Here is an 18,813-nt window from a genome sequence, read left to right as displayed (position 1 = left end):
ATTTGCCTTTTTGCCCTAGCCAGACACAATTTCTTGAGAGTAAAAGCATAGAAATGAGCTGGAGCCCTATTAACCTTTCCCTTTTCAATTCTAAGGAAGTACAGGAGTGCCTATGTTAACCCAGATATGGTTTTCTCTAACAGAATGACAGTCTCCGACACAATTTCCGTGCCGGCATCTCATATGCTGGAGAGGACGGAATCCCAAATTCTACTTATTCAGTCCTTAGTTTCTGCTGCATTGCATAACCTCACCCATCACTCATCCTGCAAATCCCTCTCCTTCTTTCTAAAGAAAGTTTAGGAAGTCAAAAATGATTGGAGCATTGCACAACGCGCAGTCAGTACCTGCCAACTTCAACACCCTCACAGAGCCCAACCTGCATACCTATAAAAACAGATATTTGTACCACACACTAAGCCTCAAGAGATAAAAACAGACTTGTTACTTGATTGATCCAATGGATATTTTGGGGAAAGAAAAAATGGGAGCCACCCAAGATAATGAAAGACATTTGTGGGATTAATGTGTTGAGCACTGCCCTGTCAGAACCCAGACACCCAAACAGCCTCACAGAGCACAATGCATCCACCTATATGGGTAACGAGTACCATGCTCAAGTTCTTCAGAGACATCCAAGAACTCTTGTTGTAACCCCTGCCCGGCGACAACATCTGGCTGTGAGGAAACTTACACCAACCCTCGACTACTCATCACCATCTCCCGATAGACTGGCACTGTACCTAAAGTCTTGTAATATTACTTCATCTCCCTACATTTTTAACTCATGCTTGACTAACATACTCATCTCGCACACTACAATCACCCCATTTCTCTACATTTCTTCAAGGAATGACTCCTCATTGCCACCTACTATAGCACGACTACTTTGATAGCTATAAAATGGCTTGAATATTATCCTGCTGCACCAGTAGCAGTCTTCTTGGGTGAAGATTGCAACTGCTGGCGATACGTCGTTTTCCATCAAAAGATTAATGAGGTTGTATGTGTGCTATGAAAATCAAAATTGACAAAGGTAATATTGTATTCCCAAAAGCATCGAAGGCCTAGAGCTCATTGCATGGGGCTATAGCGTACATGGGCCAGGACCTTTGGTTGTAATCCCTTTGTGAAGCATACGCTGCAGGTTATGGTAAAGAAATCTAAGCCATCCATGTCCCTTTCAATGATAGAAAGGTGGAACTTTATATATTCAATGGCCCTGTCGCACAAGGATAATGGGCCACAGAGGAAGAAGAGGAGGGGGGGGGGTGTACATGTTCCTGTGGTACCCTTACTGAGAGCATGGTACGGGAAATCGTAATTGCATAGATATTGTGGTGGTTCCAACTATTTATTCAAAGCCAGCTAGCACTCCAGTTACATACGGATTTGTCCGACAAGAGACCAAGAGTTGATGGCAATAACAGAGGCAAAACCTTGTAGCACATATTCCAATAGCTGAGGCAGCTGCCACCTTGTATCCTTAATTCGATAACTAAGCCAAAGTAAAAGCCACAGGAACATGACGCCAACAAGTAGGTGACAAGCAGGAGTAGAAGCCAAAGCTTTCTTCTAGTGGTGGTCTCCTCCCTCCATCAAAATCCAGAATGTGGCTGTTTGGCTCAGCTACGGATGTCCCCCCCACTCATCAACGTTGTGACTGTCCCTGACCCTCCCTGTCCACGTTTTTTTATGTTAGGGTATTTATTGAGCACGGACCCAGCTTCGGAAAGCAAGGGAGTGCTTTACAATCATAGGGGGAAGAACACAGTGATGGGAGCAGAGAAAAAGGGAGTGGGGAGCTGAAGGGCAGGCGAGGGTGGGCTATTGGCTGCAATGGATCTACAAGCAACCGGGGGTGGAGACAGTGGGGTGCAAATCGCTGAGTCTCTGGTAGGGTAGGGAGTGCAGGGTGTGTGGACCTAGATCCCCTTTTCTGTTCTTTTCTTCCCTCAGTCAGTATCTGCTACCTGCCAACCACATCACGGCTGTTGCAACACTTTTTTTTATGGATTAGGGAACGTGGATTATTAATTTTTAAAGGTAGCAGGTGGAAATGTGGGACTTGACCATAAAAGAAAATGCTGCGAAACGGCCACTGCTACAAAGTGTCCCAGAACTGACATTTCTCTTTTCTCCCTCAAGCACTGCTTAATGGTCATGTAGTGGGCTACAATACGCAAACAAAATAAAATTAACATTAAAAAAAATGTACTCCACCATCGTGTTTCAGAATCAGATTTGGCACTCCATTACTAATGATAGGTGATCCCTCGATCACCTTGGAGTGGGGAAACATTAATGGCATGGTGCCCATATCACTTCTCCTGTGTCAGTCCTTGACAATGAAACATCAGAGTTTTAACTCCTCTAACTAAATATTATGATGAAATGTGGTCGGGTTTCTTGTCCAAGTTCTTCCACCCAGGCCAGGCTAGGGGTTAAGTTGATGCTTGCAGGTGGCTGCAGTCCCGGCACAATATGACTCATACCGTGGATGAGCTAATTTAGGATACAGAAGCCGCACCAAAGAATAAGGCAGCAGGTATTTACTGCCGAGGCGCAGACAGGGTAGCAAGACCCACCCAAAATCTGTAAATGCTGATTCAACAGCGCTGTGTGTGCATTTACAGATTAATGCCCTGTGGTGGGCCCAACTACATTAGATTCAGGCACCACTTGTTAGACAATCGTGGCTTTGCCTTTGATTTACTGGAATAGAAAAGATACATGTGGGTTTGGAGTGACATTTAATTGGGTTTCTGTCTTCTTCATTAACGTGGCTACATTCATGATTTAAATGAATGCAAGGTTCATTGGTTATAGTCCATGGGTGCGCACGACAGAAAAAAGTGTTTCACAGCAGATACCTCATTTGTGTTGCAGATGTTCTCTAAAGTTGCACCACACGCTCTGCCCGGCACCGCGTTCCACGGGATGATACCTAGAGTTGAGAGGGGGGAGAGAACACGGAGATGAGTTTGTGATCATTTACAGCAATGCTTTTAATTCATCTTTAGCTGTTCTGCTTCTCCTCCCACCGGCCATCTGTGTTCCCTCGTCCTGCACCCACACATGCATCGATGCTCCCGCTTCGTACGCCGACAGGAGGCCCAGCAAAACAACACACCTCCTGGAAAGCGTGCGTCAGATCCTTGTGAAACCCAGCGCTGCCAACCAAATGACTGGTCGCATATCCAACTCTACCATGTGACTTAATATGCAGAACATAGACTTCAATCAGCCCTTTGATTCCTAATAGATTAAAGCCATGATCCAAAGCATCAGTACTAGATAGCAGAAAACTGTAATTACATGTCTCTGACCTCTCCCCCCCCACTTCCACTCAGGGGTCCAGTCCTAACAATTAAAGTGGGGGACTCATCCACAAACGCAATGCGATGGGACATCGCCAGAAATTAGCATATCAAGGTGAAATATGCACATTTCATTAAATTCGCTTTGCATAACCACCCAAATCACACAGGACGAATGCCATTTGCCTTTCATAAAATCAACACACACACAAAACCAAGAGAGGATATTTTCTTCTAATAGTGTTGTTGAAAATGTTAAAAAAGGGTGCAAGTTATAAACTCCATGAACCAATACAAATGTTTTCCCTGGAACTTGCAGTACCCAAATGGGACATTTCACCTTTAGTTGTTTGTTATTTTTCATCAGGTTATATAGTGCAGGCACACTTGACTACTGCAGTTCCATCCCCGAGGTCGGCTTTAATTGATATATGACATGACATTTATAACGCGCCTAATCAAGTGTTTCAAGGCGATCAAATTCAAACATTCAAAGAGGACATTCAATGTTTCTCATTTTAGCTGGGGGACTGAGTCCACCCGCGTGTCCCCTCGACCTGAGCCCTGCGTCCACTTTCCATTGTTGTACAATAGCTCTAGGAGCTGCTTAGACCACACTAGACAGTGAAAATGGTCCAGGAACCCAATCCCTGGGGCAGAAACTGGTAACAAGAAAGAATTGTATGTATAATAGATGGGCGTTAGTTCATCTTTGTTACCAGCTCTTTTCTATTTCTTAATATCCCATTTTATATAGTTTATTGTCACCACCCCCCCTAACCCCTCCCAAAGAGTAAGAAATAAACAGAGTTCTCCTCTTTTTCTTCACACTAACCAATAATTAGAAATCCCCTCATTGGAATTCTAGTAATCTGCTTGTTGAGTGCATTAAAATGAGGGGTCTTGCATGCAGGACCAAAGGAGGTGGCCCAACATCACTTTGTGATGTTGGGGTCTTTAACAAAGACAGGAGATATAGTTAAGGTGTTGCTGGGCGCTTTAAGCGTCCCCTAGAGCGCTAAGAAGTGCAATGCAACTTTAAAAGAATAAATAGAGCATCAATCTGTTAAATGGCCCTTAGCATTGTTTCCATTTATTTTCAAGACTATCTCAGCAGTACTGCGCCTCTAAATGTAAATTGCAATGATATGATACGATAGGTTATTTATAACGTGCTTAATACCCAGAGGTTTCTAAGTGTGGACCCGCGGATCGAACCTGTGTTGCTCCACGTCGTCTTGCTTCCAAGGCGAGCACATTGCTGCTGAGCTATCCTCCCGAGACAATAAAGCCAATTAATACTTTGCAATGGAATGCAGAAGCACAAGGTGAGGGGATGAAGCTGTAATTCAGAGGTTTAATCGTCAGGTAGCGCATTTTAAATATGGAGCAAACAGTATAGCACAGGGCACCCAATACAGGGCATCTTTAGCCATCTGCAATCAAATTTATTTTCGTGATCTGATAACCTGGATACAAGTTACGCCAAGAGTGCGTGCAGATTTGTTACACCTCTAGAGAGGAAGAGTGAATTGATCCTGCTGTGCGGTACAGGTGAGGGGTTTCACTCATCCCAGAGGGGGTTGCTGCAAGCGAAATAGAGGAAACCATTTAGCAAATTTCTGTAATTCCACTATGCACACGGTTTCATGGTGGACACAGAAGTGAAAAACGTTTCTGTGAAATTGGGACTGGCCATCAGGCACTATGGATTGCACGCCATACTCTTCATGGCCTTGGAGCAAAATTGATCCACGAGAAGATCAGATGCTAACCCACAAAACCTTGTCAATTCACTAATGGCACGGCTCAAAATCACACTATGCTTCATAAAGAGGCATGGTGGACCAGCCCTCTCCACTTCCACAGGCAATCTCTGGTGTTCACATCCAGGGAGAATGTGTACAATCCAAGATGATTTTATATTCCCAAAAATTAAAAAGTGCTGGCTTTTCAACACACCTTAACTAACCAAAACCCACCATTAACCTGTAAATGGACTTCACCAAAGCACACCTGCTACAGCAGCACAGCACAGGCTGTGCATGAAACCACACCACACCTTTCACTCACCTGGGGTAATACCATTAGGGCAGCACATCCAGTGTAGCTGGACATATCACAAAGCCGCTGGATTATGGAAGCACATATGATGCTGCAGAATTTAGCACAACATCTCAAGGACCATACACTGATCTGCTTTCCGCCTCCAGGCTGCATCACTGGCTGGCTGGCAAGTACACCAAGATGCTGCATCAACTCTAGCAGACATAGCACCAGTGACCAGGCAATCTCAGATGGGACAGGTGTGCTGCTTCAGAGCCAGCCAGCGCAAGTGGGGAACTATACACATGTTGGCCCTAGGTGTCCCAAGGTTACTCAGGCCTAGCTAGCTCCCATATTTCCAGTGATTTATGCAGTTCATTCCCATATGGCGCTCACAGTGACTTTGTTGATGTTGAGGCTATCCTACTGAGTCTATCTCACCAATACTCAGACCACTTCCTCATGGTCCGCCTCCAACAAATAAAGATGAAATCCTTGCCATTCTACCTTACATGTCTCAAGCACCCCACATACATCCAATCCTTCCCTCACAACCAGGAAAAATGTTGTTTGGCTTTATTCTCTCCAGGGGTTTCATTAGGAGTTTTGTCACATGTGATAAAAAAAATACAGTATTTACTAAAACATGTCGTGCATATTAATATTGAGACATATGGGTACAAATACTGAAACAATTATCATAACACTGGACCACACCGAGAAGCAGTTCAAGCTAGCAAGGCGGATTTCATGATGTGAGGCAGGTCTAGCCGCTGCTCTTCCCTGGTTACAGCAGTGGGGGCCACAGCCGGAGAAGTTATGGCAGCACCTGCGTCTCCTTGCGCTGCTACAACGCAGGAGGCAGCTTATCCGGTGCTCCTTCTTGCTATCCTTTTATTGGAGAGGATTATGGAGGTGGATAACACTGTCTTATTGCAGGTGTCCACCTGCCCTCTGCTTTCCTCGTGTCCTGGAGACTTGGGTAAGAAGGACGTTGGGGATGTGGTAGTGCAGAGTATGTCAATGCAGACAGCGGCAGTGGGAAGATAATGTTGAGCTCTATGACATCACATTCCTGCTTAATGACCGATTTTGCTGTACACGGGTGCAGCGCGCCAGCGGTGGACAACATACTTAGTTCACGGGCTGCTAACTTCATTTGGTACCAAGGGAACACACAACACCCCATCTCTGAATACATTAAAGTGATGCTATTGGTTTGTATTTTTTGCATTACTACTTAACTTCTAAGATATTCCAAAGGCAGTGCATCTATTCATCAAAATTACAAGTGCACAGACATATAAAAGAATTCAATGTGTAACCTTTTATCATGTTTTTGTAAAACGGTCAACACCAAAGCAAGGGACTTACTTTATAAACAGGGAACTCTGTTTCCCAATGTTTTGAATAAACTGGCATGAAAAGACCCTGGAATGTTCTCCAAATCACAAAGGGTAAGAATTGGTCCCAGGATACACTATAATAATGACGAATGTAGGGGGTGTGGTGTGCTATTATATTTTCAATTATAAAGTAACAAAGCTGCAGTAAATGTAGGTTCTAACACCCGATTAAGGAGCACACGAAAGCTGCTTAAGGGATAATACATACCATATTGTCGGATATCAACACAGATCTGGTCTGCTGAAGTGGTTACATTGGTCTGCAACGATTTGATGACTTCACAGGATGACCATATGTTGTAAAACATGAAGACCGGCACAGCGGAGAAGCCGAAGACTCCAAGCCAGGCTACACCCAGAACATAAGTCAGGAACACAAACTGAGGACAGAAAGCAAGAAGTCACAACCTCATTTACAGTTGTAGATCCTCATTTTAGTTTGTAAAATCTCTCTCTCTCTATTATATATAAATATATAACACTTAGGTATGTTTCTGTACTCAGCTGATGCAATTTATCAGTGTTAGGTTGCCCTCTGCTATCCAAATGGCAAAGTGCACCCACTTGAACAACAGCTAACATTTCAATAAACAAAATGAGCACGGTTCTATGCGGTCACCTTCACCTTACACTATTGCAAACATTCGGAAGTCACTTCTTTCCACCCCCACTTATTTTTACATTGGGCCTGGTGGTCCAAATGTCAATGAAAAGTTAATTACTGCCTCAACACTGCAGTCTCTAAAGAGCGAATGTCTGTAGGACGAATGCCTCCTCACAAGCTAAGACAAAGTAGGTGCTGTAATTATGCTACTATGAAATCTTATGTCATCACAAGGACTCTGCAATGGAATAAAGTTGACAATTACAGGTCTCCAAAGACACATCATAGAGGCCTGCGTGATCAATAGAACCTAGATACTGTTTTTCTACCGGGCATACCTCTCATTCCATCTGATATGTTTAGCATTTTCAATGACCATTAATAAGTCACAGGGAACTACGCCCCCTTCCTGGATCAGTGGTTATTCCAATATTTTAAAAGGGGGACAGATGTGACTGATGAATTACCGACCGGTATTGACCTTCAAGATTTGCTAGAATGGCATATGTTACACCGGGAACAGCTAGTCATGTCTAAAACCCCTCTGCATTTGATGCCTCCATTTTTCAGACAGTTTCCATTTTATGTGATGTCAGCATTTCTAAAACACCAGGCTTCCTCTAAAGAAAAAAATTCCAACCGTCCCATCTAGTGACAAAGCACTTTACGTGGGCCAAGAACCCCTCTTTGGTGAACGATGGCAGCCACATCCTCACACGATATCACTTGGTCGACCAAAGTAAAAACATAAAAAATGCTCGAAGGGCGTGCTTATCTGTGGTTTGTTTTAACATGGCGGCTAATCCACGTCAATGAACTGGTGCAAAACAAGTCACAAAATAATTTTAAGAAATAGATTTTGTGTTTTAAAATTAAAAACCCTGTTCCCACTTGGGGGGGTAAGGGAATCAAATTAAATTTTAAAACCCACAGTTGAGGGCATTATAGAGGCTTACCTGACTGCAACCCAAGCCAAAGGTCCTGAGGGAATTGTTGGATGTTAAGAAGGGCTGCAGTTAATTAAGTGCCATAATCTGTGGGCGTTAAAGCAATTGGCACCCAGCCTTTAGGCTGGCTGCCAAGTTGTGACACTGGTGATGTTTTCCCAACAAACTGGATACATGCAAGAGCAAGAAACTCAATGCCATAAAACTAATGAGTAAGAACGGCAAAGGTGGCTGCTGGGAAACTCCTCCACAATTGGCTTTGGACAGAAGTCCCCTTTCAATTATTAATAAATACAGCCACAAGGGAAAAAGGACCGCAGCAGACAGGGACCTGAAGCAGTCTACAAGAGAGAACTAATGGGAGGCACACCCAAGAGACGATCCTGGACAAAAGGTGCCCGTGGGGGACTAGGAGAGTGCAGAAGAAAAAGAGAAACAATTAAAGAAGAGGAGTGAGAGGCAGTCAGGATCAGAAGTGCAGAGAAACCCAGAGCAGAAACTCGCCGAATCTCAGCTAGTCCGAACTTGGAAATTGTGACCAAATGCCAGCAATCAATTTGAAGATACTGATCGACCAAGACTAAGCCAGCGTTCGCACCCCTATGCTAATGGGTTTTAATGCAAGTAACCCCCCCCCATGCCACATATCCACTTCTGAGACAGAATATAGGTGCTATCTGGTGCATATCAGCGTATTTTACAATCCAATTAAATTTTCTTGTGGTTTTAAAAAGCCATTGGACTACACCTCTGCAATTCTAGTTACAGACTGTTGCACCAGTAGCTTGCATGTCGTCCAATTCCTACCCAAAAGGCCCTAGTGCACGTGTACAACCCGAAAAACAGTAAACCGGTTGGACTACTGGGACTACCCTTAGGTGGCAGGTTTAGGCCTGAAATTTAGGTGGAAGGAACCTTTCAACCAAGCATTCTTCTTTCCCTCTGCACTGAGATGCAATCACAGAGGTAGGTAGGTTGCTGGGTCCTGCATTGATAAATGAATTCTGTGGTGAAAGGACTGCAGAAGCGCTATTGGGGCTCGGACCACAGTAGCAGCCGCCACCCACGCAAGAACTGCTACTCACCCAGTGGACGAAGTGAGTGGGAGTAGAGTGCCACTACTTTTATTTTTTACTGTTAACAGCTCCACTACTTTTTTCAACAATTTTCCCCGTTCCGGAACTGTTCTTTGTGAAGTTAAAGCACACTTCTCAAATTAAACTGACACCTGTTGCAACACAATTAACTGTCAACCAACTGGCTGCCAGCCTTCAAAAATGGGTTGCAAGTTGCCGGCTCCTGCCTCCCCTGTGCCCCACTGGAGTTACAGTTTTTTTGGCACATTTCTCCCACTGTACTCACCATTCCACTGATGCATCGTCCGCAGGCGGTTGTTTTGAACTCACTGTGCAGCTCTTTCACAGCGCTAGTTGTGTAAAAGCCTTCTGCCAGAAGAATGATTCCATACAAGAAGAAAAAGGAGGCAATTCCATAGATCACATACTGCATCAGTTGTATTCTAATAAAGAGGAAAAACACAAAAGAAGGACAAAGGCCATGTTAATGCCGCTCACAAGAGACATCCCGTAACAAGACTGTACAAAGCCAGCAATGAAATCGCTAAGGGAACCATTGCAAATCTCAGGCAAGGCCATTTCTCGGTTGGCTTGCTAGATGATGGACTGCGCTCCAACCGGATCTGGTCAAAAATGAAACCACGGTTAATGTTATATAACTTGCCAGAGGATGCTGTAAAATATTGGAATTAAGTTAGTTAGAAAGGGATGAAGGCAATTCATCTTTCAATCCATGTAGACAGGCACGAAAGGACAGGCCAGATCGAGCTTTTGCACTGGTTCTATAAAATGAGCACATTCACTAGGCATCCGTTTTGCGTCCTGCGCAACAAGAAATGGAGAAATCTGGCTTTGCTCCAATCCATGTTAAGTAAAGATCAACTCCTTGTGGCAAAAATAAGGTAGTCAGATTTGTGTACTAGGTTTGCTGCGTGATACAAAAAAAAATGATTTCTTCTACAATGGAAAAATTGAGCAATATCTGTTTGTGTTCCTTGTTGCAGAGACAGGTGTGGGTACACCTCGGTTTTTTTTTTGCCTTGGTTCAAAATGTTCTGCAATTGAGCTATTGCGAAATGTGAAGCAGGCTCGCTTTGCTTTCTTCTCTAAAAATGTCAGGAAAAAAATTAGCAAAACTGTTTCACTCAATTGCAAAAAGCCTTACATGATATTGTTTGGTGCAAAACTGGTTTGCTCCATTCCATATAACACAAGCAGTAAATCTGGGGCAGAGTGCCCCTGTTCATGCCCTTTTTGTAGACCCAAACCCTTTAGCCAATTGTTGCCCACCAGTCCCGGTTAGCCCTTTTTTTTTTACCCTAGGACCTGTTCTTGCTCCCTTCTGCCCCTGTTCTTGTCACTTGCTGCCCCAGCCCATTTTGCCAATTGTGTCGCTCCCCAGTACTGTTGATCCGCTTTTTTTTTTTGCCCCTTTTTGCACCAGTCTCTTTGTTGTAGGGTGACTAGATTTTCAAAACAAAAAACCGGGACGGCCAACAACATAAAAGAGGGACTACCCCATGCAGCCCACCAATTACCGCTACTCCTCCAACACGCCCCCATAACCACCCCCCCCAACCATATTTTCAGCACTTCTCCTTTCTATAAACTGTATATAATCTCATTTGTGCAGTTATGTCTGTGAATCGTGGCATGTTAATTCAAAATGAGCGTTAGCTCTAATTGATATTGCATGGCTTGCTGTACAATAATTTCAAAGCCAGTCTCTGTGGCACAGTCAGTAAGTGTGCTGACTTGTACCTGAGAGGTTGGGGGTTCGAGCCAAACCTCCAACTTCAAAATTCTGAAAGTGTTGTGAAAAATATTTACGGTTTTAATTAGCGTAGCCCCCCAAACATGCAAACCCCGGACGGGGTTTCAAAAATAAAAAAACGCCCGGGACCCGGGACAGAGGGTGATTTCCCCGGACTGTCCCGGGAAAACCCAGACGTCTGGTCACCCTACTTTGTTGCCCCCAAACCTGTTTAGCCTCTTCCATTGCCCCAATCCCTTTCCTTCCCCACAGCCCCCCCTTTTTGTACCGTGACACAGCCACCCAGCCCCTCGTTTTGCACAGCCATTTCCCAGGCTTTGCTTGTGTTGGGCCCCAAGAGCCGGCCAGACCCTCAGGCTCGGCCCTTCACATAAATTCTCTGGCTCCCCCAGGTCTGCTTACACATTTAACATTCTGGCAAAAGTCTGTTTGAAGGCTATGATGTTCTCACCGCCAGGAGAGCCACCTTTTGAATTTCCCAGGAGTGGAGGGGGCGGCGGGCAGATTTTACGGAAGTTCCATTGCTGGTATTGGAACATTTAGCAATATTCCTTTTCCCAGGTGGTGTCCGGGCCCCGCAGCACCCGCATACTCTGCATAAACTGTGTCCCTGCTCACTGCATATCGCAGCACCTGCATACTCTGCGTCCTGGCTCACTGCTGATCGCAGCACCGGCGTACTCTGCGTCGCTACTCACTGCTCTGCATCCCTCCTCACTGCTTATCGCAGCACCTGCATACTCTGCATCCCTGCTCACTGCTTATCACCGCACCCACGTACTCTGTGTCCCTACTCACTGCTTATCGCAGCACCTGCATACTCTGCGTCCCTGCTCACTGCTTATCACAGCACCCGCGTATTCTGCGTCCCTACTCACTGCTTATCGCAGCACCCGTGTACTCTGCGTCCCTGCTCACTGTTTATTGCAGCATCCACGTACTCTGCGTCCCTACTCACTGCTTATTGCAGCACCTGCATACTCTGCGTCCCTACACACTGCTTATTGCAGCACCTGCGTACTCTGCGTCCCTGCTCACTGCTTATCGCAGCACCTGCGTACTTGCTCACTGCTTACCGCTGTAAATGCAATTTGTCTATCTGTGTTTACTTATTCACAAAGAGAGGTGAATCGTGCACACTCAACGTACATGCTTTGGTTGCTTATTCATAATGAAGGGAAGGTCAAAAGTTCAAGCAAGGCCTGCCAACACGAGACAAGCAGCACCAACCACGAGAAATGTCCACATTTACGCTCTGGCTAGGATTCCAAGACCAATGTGCTTTTGTAAGGCTGTTTAAAGGGCCACACAGCTGGTACCCCGAACAGATGAGCAAGACACCAGACGACTGGACCATACATCTTAATGAAAGCAACCATGGTTACCAGAGCAGATGCAAGCACGCAGCCGTTTGTTCTTGCGAAATACAAATAACCAATTTGTTCAGGGCCTGAACTGCCCCAAATGGAAAGAAACTGAATGACGGCTCATAAGGAGCAAGTATTGCACTTTGGTCTTCGAACCGTCTCTTCGCTTGGTTTTTCGCTTCCATGTACGCAGTTTTCATTCAAATTAATGGGTTTTTGTGAAGTTGAAATACATACCGACTTCGTGAAGTTAAAACAATGCATACGAAGAAAAAACAAATAATCACAATTCTTCCTTGCCACAAGCCTTCCGGGTAAGCAAGCAGATATTTGTCTGTTTTACCTCGCTATGAAGGCTTTTTTTTTAGACTGAATTGCTCCTTCTCTTGCATTTATGGGGGCGCCCCCCTATGTACTTCCACTTAACTCCTCTCTCTATTCTATATCTACCTTTCCCAATGCACTATTTTTCCCCCACACTTTTCTTTCAAACCGCAGTTTTCAGTTTTAAGTTAATATACCTCATTTATTAATGGTGGGAAATTGATGCAAGCATGGTTGCTATGGTCTAATCCAATCCCAAGCTAGCGAGGTGAACCCCGGACCTGGGGCCCTTTAAGACGAGGTAGCAATACTTAGAGATGATGGGGATGCAGAATTTACTCATACATCAATAATCAAACCGACTCAAGAAGTTGGCAAAACTTAGTAGTTTTATTAACAATCATCTAAAACAGGGAGTTACAACGGACATCAATGGACGTTTGCTCGATTTCTCGCACTCAAAGCATTTAATGAAAAAAAAAATCTTATCCAACAAATTCGTCAATACGGACGTTATACTACGTGACAAATAAGAAATCCTACTACGGGATGTGATCGGCTTGATGGGAACATCTAGGTATGCGTTCCATACTGACGGGGGTTGTGATTGGGTCTCTACTGTCAGGTGGGCAACTAAGCCCATTCCAAGTGCAAGTCATCTTCCGTATCATATTAATACTCGACACCTTATTGGTTACATAAACTATAGGGCTCTTTGGTACGTGGCCCTCTATAATTGGTTGGCGCACTTGTACCCATCTGGAATATTCCACTTGCTAGAAGCATGCAAGCTGGTTACCCCAGGTGCTGGGAGGGCCAGCCTGGTCATGCCTCCCCACCCAATTAGCTCAACATCTATCATCACTCCTGCGGTCTGCCATTCAATTAGGCCTTGTAGAAGCTCACTCTGCCTGAGAATAAAAGGGAGTGTGGCATGGTCTTATCGTCTGGTTTTGGTGTAGCGCGACCCACAGTCTATTTCCATCTGACCATATGACTGAAGACCAGGTTTGAGCTTTTCATTGCATAAAATACTATTAAATGATTAACTCTTGGCACCTTCAGTGTTTTTCCATTTCACCTCAAACAGAAGCTTGACAGACAACCAGGCTCACGGTGGCCTCGACTCTTGGTGCTGGCCCAGCCAGCCTTTCTTGAATTCTCCTTTGCCAACAGCTATTTTCAACTGCGCCACACTTCAAGCACTTTCCATTCACTCGGTTCAAGTTTGCTAAAAGTGCATTGTGGAACATCCAGATTCTATACATTCCTATGAGTGTACATTGGCGCATCGCCACAATCTATTCACTATGTAGCCAGCCTCTGGATTACTTCATCTACTTGCGTTACAGCATCTGTACAAGTTTAAAATTACTTTGCATTTTCTTCAGTGTTTCTTCGCACAAGCATCTTCATTTCAATCCTGAAATGTTGCTTTACTTCAACACCTCATCCTCAGATCTTACAGAATGTCTATATTCTTTCTTCATTTGAGTCTTTTCTGGGTGCGTGAGTTCTGTTTTGTGTGACGTCACCAGTCTTCTTTTCTGTTCATTTTCACACTTCTTCCGGGACTCTTTCCAGAAGACCATTACTTCTTTGTGAATGCATATAAGGTTTTCTTAGTGGATATCTTGTCTCAAGGATTCTTTGCGGTATAGGCATCCTTACTGACACTGCGCATGTCGCAATTTCCGGTTCCCAACATATAGGCAACATGGGGGCGGAGCTTTTGGTAGGGGTATTTGAATCCTCCTCTACAGAGTAATCGACAATTCTGTAGAAATGAATCAAGTCACGTGAAGCTCCGCTTTAAGATGTGAAAACAAAATGGTTAGGTTTGCCAGAAGACTCATGAGGAGCACTACTCCATTCCAGTGCTTCACTTTTACCATAGGCTTACTTTAGTCCATTTTAGTCATTTAAAGTGACTGAACACTACAACTCTCAGTAGGCAATGGAGTGAAACCCCAGTACAGGGACATGGTTTCCTTCCAGACAAAGTCATCTGGCAAGCTTAAAAATAGGCTCGTCACCCGGCTTTAGTGCTTTAGGATCAAAAAGCATTTTAAACTATTCTTCTCATGGCTCTTCAATGGACTGGAATACCGCTTTGGGTGGCCCTGCTCCGTTTTTCATTGTCATTTTGGCATGCTGGCACTCTGGGGTGGTGGGGATAAGGATTGTGAAAGAAATTCTACTTCCTGTTGTTCTTGCATGCAGTTTAGAGGATAGACGGGGCAGGATAAAAGTAGGGTGTACTGTGCAAGCCTGGCAATAAACTTCAATCTTCATGCAATGTCTCTGGTCAATGCTCGGTGCCTGGGGACCCCTACACTGCAACTGCTGTAGCATAAATACTCATTACCTTGAAATCAGAAACAACTATTGGAACTAAAATACAATGCAAAATGGAATAAATGTGGATTTGGTTTTTATTTAGGTCAACTGAAATGTATTTACATACAACACACAGTGATTTTAAGAATTGCAATATTTTTATAAAACTACATGTAATCATGGTACTGATATAAAATAACTAACATATTTACAAAGTTATTTCTAGGCTTGCAGTCCTAGGATCGTCGGGGGAAAGCCATTACTGTTTCAGTTTGACCACCACAGAGGAAACATACAAGATTCAAATCTCTTATTCGATGGCGCATTATGCTACCAAAAACATGATCTGGATTTTCCATTCAAGTCATGTCTAGTCACTGTTGGCATTTTCATAATGGCCAAATTCACAGTGTTATGATGTCACTGGATTCATTTGAACAAAAGTGGGGTTAGTCTTAAATCTATTAACCCGGATGACAAAAAAGTAGTTTTTTACTATCAGACGAGGCATTGTAGGAAAAACTATTTCACTGCAAAACTTTCCACAGTTACAAAACCATGGAGGAGAGGCTGATCATTCTACCTTGACTTTTGAGTGGCTAGAGTGAATTGCCGGAATCTAAAGTTTGCATGTAACCCTCTAAATACCAGAGATCAGCAACACCACTTTGACGGAGAACATCATCGTCAACCAACGGGTACTCACTTTTCCAGAATCACATGTTCCAAATAATTGCCAGACGAATCCTTCAGTAAAGCAATAGCGTAACTCCTTTGGTAGTATGCCAACAACCAAATAGGTTTGTCGCACGCGGCCGAAGCCTGGTCATTGCTGCCATGTGAAAAATCCTCTCCAACGATCAAGGTACGAGCGAGAGGATGGAGTTGTCGGTGCTCTCACCGATTGTTCAATACCTATCATTTCATCAGCTCCTTTCACATCCAGTCATGTTCTTTGGCGTGACAGGCGGAGTGGCCTGAAGGTGTTTTAGCAGATATTTGTAACAGCAATGTTCGGTGGACGTGGGAACCGTATTAGGAGGGCCACCTTATTGTAGTCCTGTGAAGGGTTGTGGTAAAGTCTTTTCCTTAGTAGAATGAAACAGCAGACAGAACGGAATAGTCTCCAGATCTTGATTTAAACTGAGACAATGCTGATGAATCAATTACCTGTATTGCATAGCTACGCCGTACATTTTTTTTTTTTTTTTTTAACAACCTATGGGAACCAATGTTATTAGTGTATGTAAGACCAAACCTACATAAACTGGCCAATGGAGATGAGCAGAGGCCTAAGTCAGTGGGAAATCTGTTGGCACAAGCCTTTGTCAAGCAGTCTATGCCACATTTACATGGAGCTATGGTCTATGCAAATGGGACCCCCTATGCCCCCCCCATCAATTTTGCTACAACCAGTCTCGGGTCTACAGTGCTAACTGTGGCCAGAGACACAGTAAACAGATGAAGGTCCATCTCAAGCAGATCTTATCCCGGCTGCGTTTTGGAGCATCTGCCTTAAGACTTTGACTTCCACTATAACATACGTAGTCACAGAGAACACTGCCCACCCCAACAAGGCCATCAGGGGAGCTTTCTTTGTAGTGCTACGGGGGTTGGTTAGCATATGGGATCTCCTACAGCCAACATGGAGACCTGGCGGGATTTATCAAGCAGGCTGAAGATAATAAACTATAAATTAACAAAAAAAAAATGTTATGCAGCATGATTGCAATTTTTCGGCTAGTCAAATCATGCCATTGAGAAAACGGATTCTACGTAACCAAATAGTTTCAGTAGGCAATTTCCTTTTTGGTTACAGAAAACAATAAGTTCACAAAATCATCAATTTGCCTTTATCAGAAGGTATAGCTAAATTGCATAACCTGACTGTAATAAAAAGAGGGAGCGTTTCATAATCCTTTTTGGGATTTCACCCGACAGTGTTTCTATAAATAGTGCATTTCAAGCTCTTTCCAAATCTACGCACACCAATAATACTACTAATTGTGTGTTTGACATATTTCATAAATAATACTGCTTTACAGGAAGACTGGGTCTATGGTATTAAAAACCATTATACAAGTCTTTGTTAAGGGTACATTTTCTTATATTCATTATGTTTTTTCTTCAGGATCACCTTATCAAAAATCTGTGCCAATACAGTCAACGGGGAGATTAAAATGCATTTAATGACATTAGTTCCTTTTCCCTGTGGGAATAACGGGATACTCTCAGCAGATAGGTCAGCTCCAGAGATAGTTATATTTAAAGATCTACCGCCCGCTATCCTTGATCCAAAAAGTGCTGCAGCAGCTGAGGCATGAACTGATGACTCGAAACCAACTTGGAGTTCTTAGCTTTCTCATCACAACAGGGATTAGAGTGGACTGAAACAGTGATGGGGTTAGAAATAGTACAACAAGCTGCCTGGCCCCCAACCAAATCCTTAACCTCCTTGTTGACCATGGTCCTCAGTACTTAGCTTAGCTCGAAGCTACCCAACTGTAAATCTCAGAGAGTGTGAGCGACTGAGCTGCCAGAGTCCCAAACACTTCTTAGCTGGTGCAAGAGTCGCAGGACTCTTTATTTTGTCATCCATGATACCGCCACAAGCAGGGTGCCCTCAGGTTGTCAGACTTGGTCAGACATCAGACAAAGCATACACTGTATAAACCTCAACGTACCTGGACCTTTCTCCTCCTGGTTTGTTCTCAAAGCCAGCCTCTCAACTATAGGCTGCGAAAGAGGTCACATACCCCAAGTTGGTCTCTCAAAGTTAACTTTTAGATCTTGATCCGGATCCTCTCTGCTGGCTTAGGAACACCATTCTGGCCCAGTTCTTCAAAAACGTACTTTCCTTTTCCTTACTCTCCTAATCTCCACCTCAGGGTTTTCTCCACCCTACTGTGATTCATTGGGCCTCATTACAACCTGGGCGGTAAGGGATTACCGGTGCCGGTAATCCCTTACCGCCCTATTCCGAGGTCTCTTTGCGGGTCCTCCTTTAACGCCTGGTTTGACCAGGCGTTAAGGAAGGACCCGCAAAGGGACTTTGGAGCTAATAACGGTACCGCAATTAGCGGTACCGTTATTAGCGCCTTCCCCATTCCCATTGAGCCCTATGGGGGCTCAAATGGGAATGGGGAAGGGCCCTGGTGAATGGGGAATTACCACCCCCGCCAACCTTGGAATGGGGCGGTAATAGCTCCATTCACCAGGGCGGAGTCGGTATGGGTTTGGAGGCAGCCATGGCGCTAATAGCGCCATGGTTACCTCCAAACTCGTAATGACCCCCATTGTCTCCATCTCCCCCCTTGCTCTTTTTTGCTCTCTTCTGATGTTCGTCATCCACCTATTCAACTCTACCTTACTCAGTGTGCTTGACCTTTTACTCCTGCACATCCTACTCCTCACTGCGAAAATTATCCAAACTGACCCCTGAGTTCAATTCCTTCAATATCGATGGTAACACTATCAAAACCTCCAAGGACACCAAAACGCTAGGGATCTACCTGGACTCTACCCTATCCTTGGCCAGACAAACAAATGCAGTTTCCTCCACAGCGGCTTACACTTGTAAGCTTATTACAGCCAGCCGCCCTTTCCTAT

At 44.3% G+C, this 18,813-nt stretch overlaps 1 protein-coding gene across 7 annotated transcripts in view; it reads right to left on the bottom strand.

The window, feature by feature from the left end:
* Positions 1 to 18,813, bottom strand: part of GPM6B (glycoprotein M6B) — a 394,200-nt gene that overhangs the window by 18,875 nt on the left and 356,512 nt on the right. For all 7 annotated transcript variants that reach the window (XM_069639488.1, XM_069639484.1, XM_069639487.1 and 4 more), the window contains 3 exons: positions 9,686 to 9,842; positions 6,981 to 7,152; positions 2,874 to 2,947 (listed from right to left, as the gene is read on the bottom strand). In XM_069639488.1, the coding sequence (XP_069495589.1) occupies positions 2,874 to 2,947; positions 6,981 to 7,152; positions 9,686 to 9,842 (403 nt within the window). The remainder of the gene's footprint in view (positions 1 to 2,873; positions 2,948 to 6,980; positions 7,153 to 9,685; positions 9,843 to 18,813) is intronic.

Source organism: Ambystoma mexicanum, chromosome 7q, assembly GCF_040938575.1.
Source record: "Ambystoma mexicanum isolate Mex_15411 chromosome 7q, UKY_AmexF1_1, whole genome shotgun sequence".
In the NCBI taxonomy this organism is placed as follows: domain Eukaryota; kingdom Metazoa; phylum Chordata; class Amphibia; order Caudata; family Ambystomatidae; genus Ambystoma; species Ambystoma mexicanum.
The sequence above is the reverse complement of the archived record's forward strand: the minus strand, read 5'-3'. Positions and strand labels throughout refer to the sequence as shown.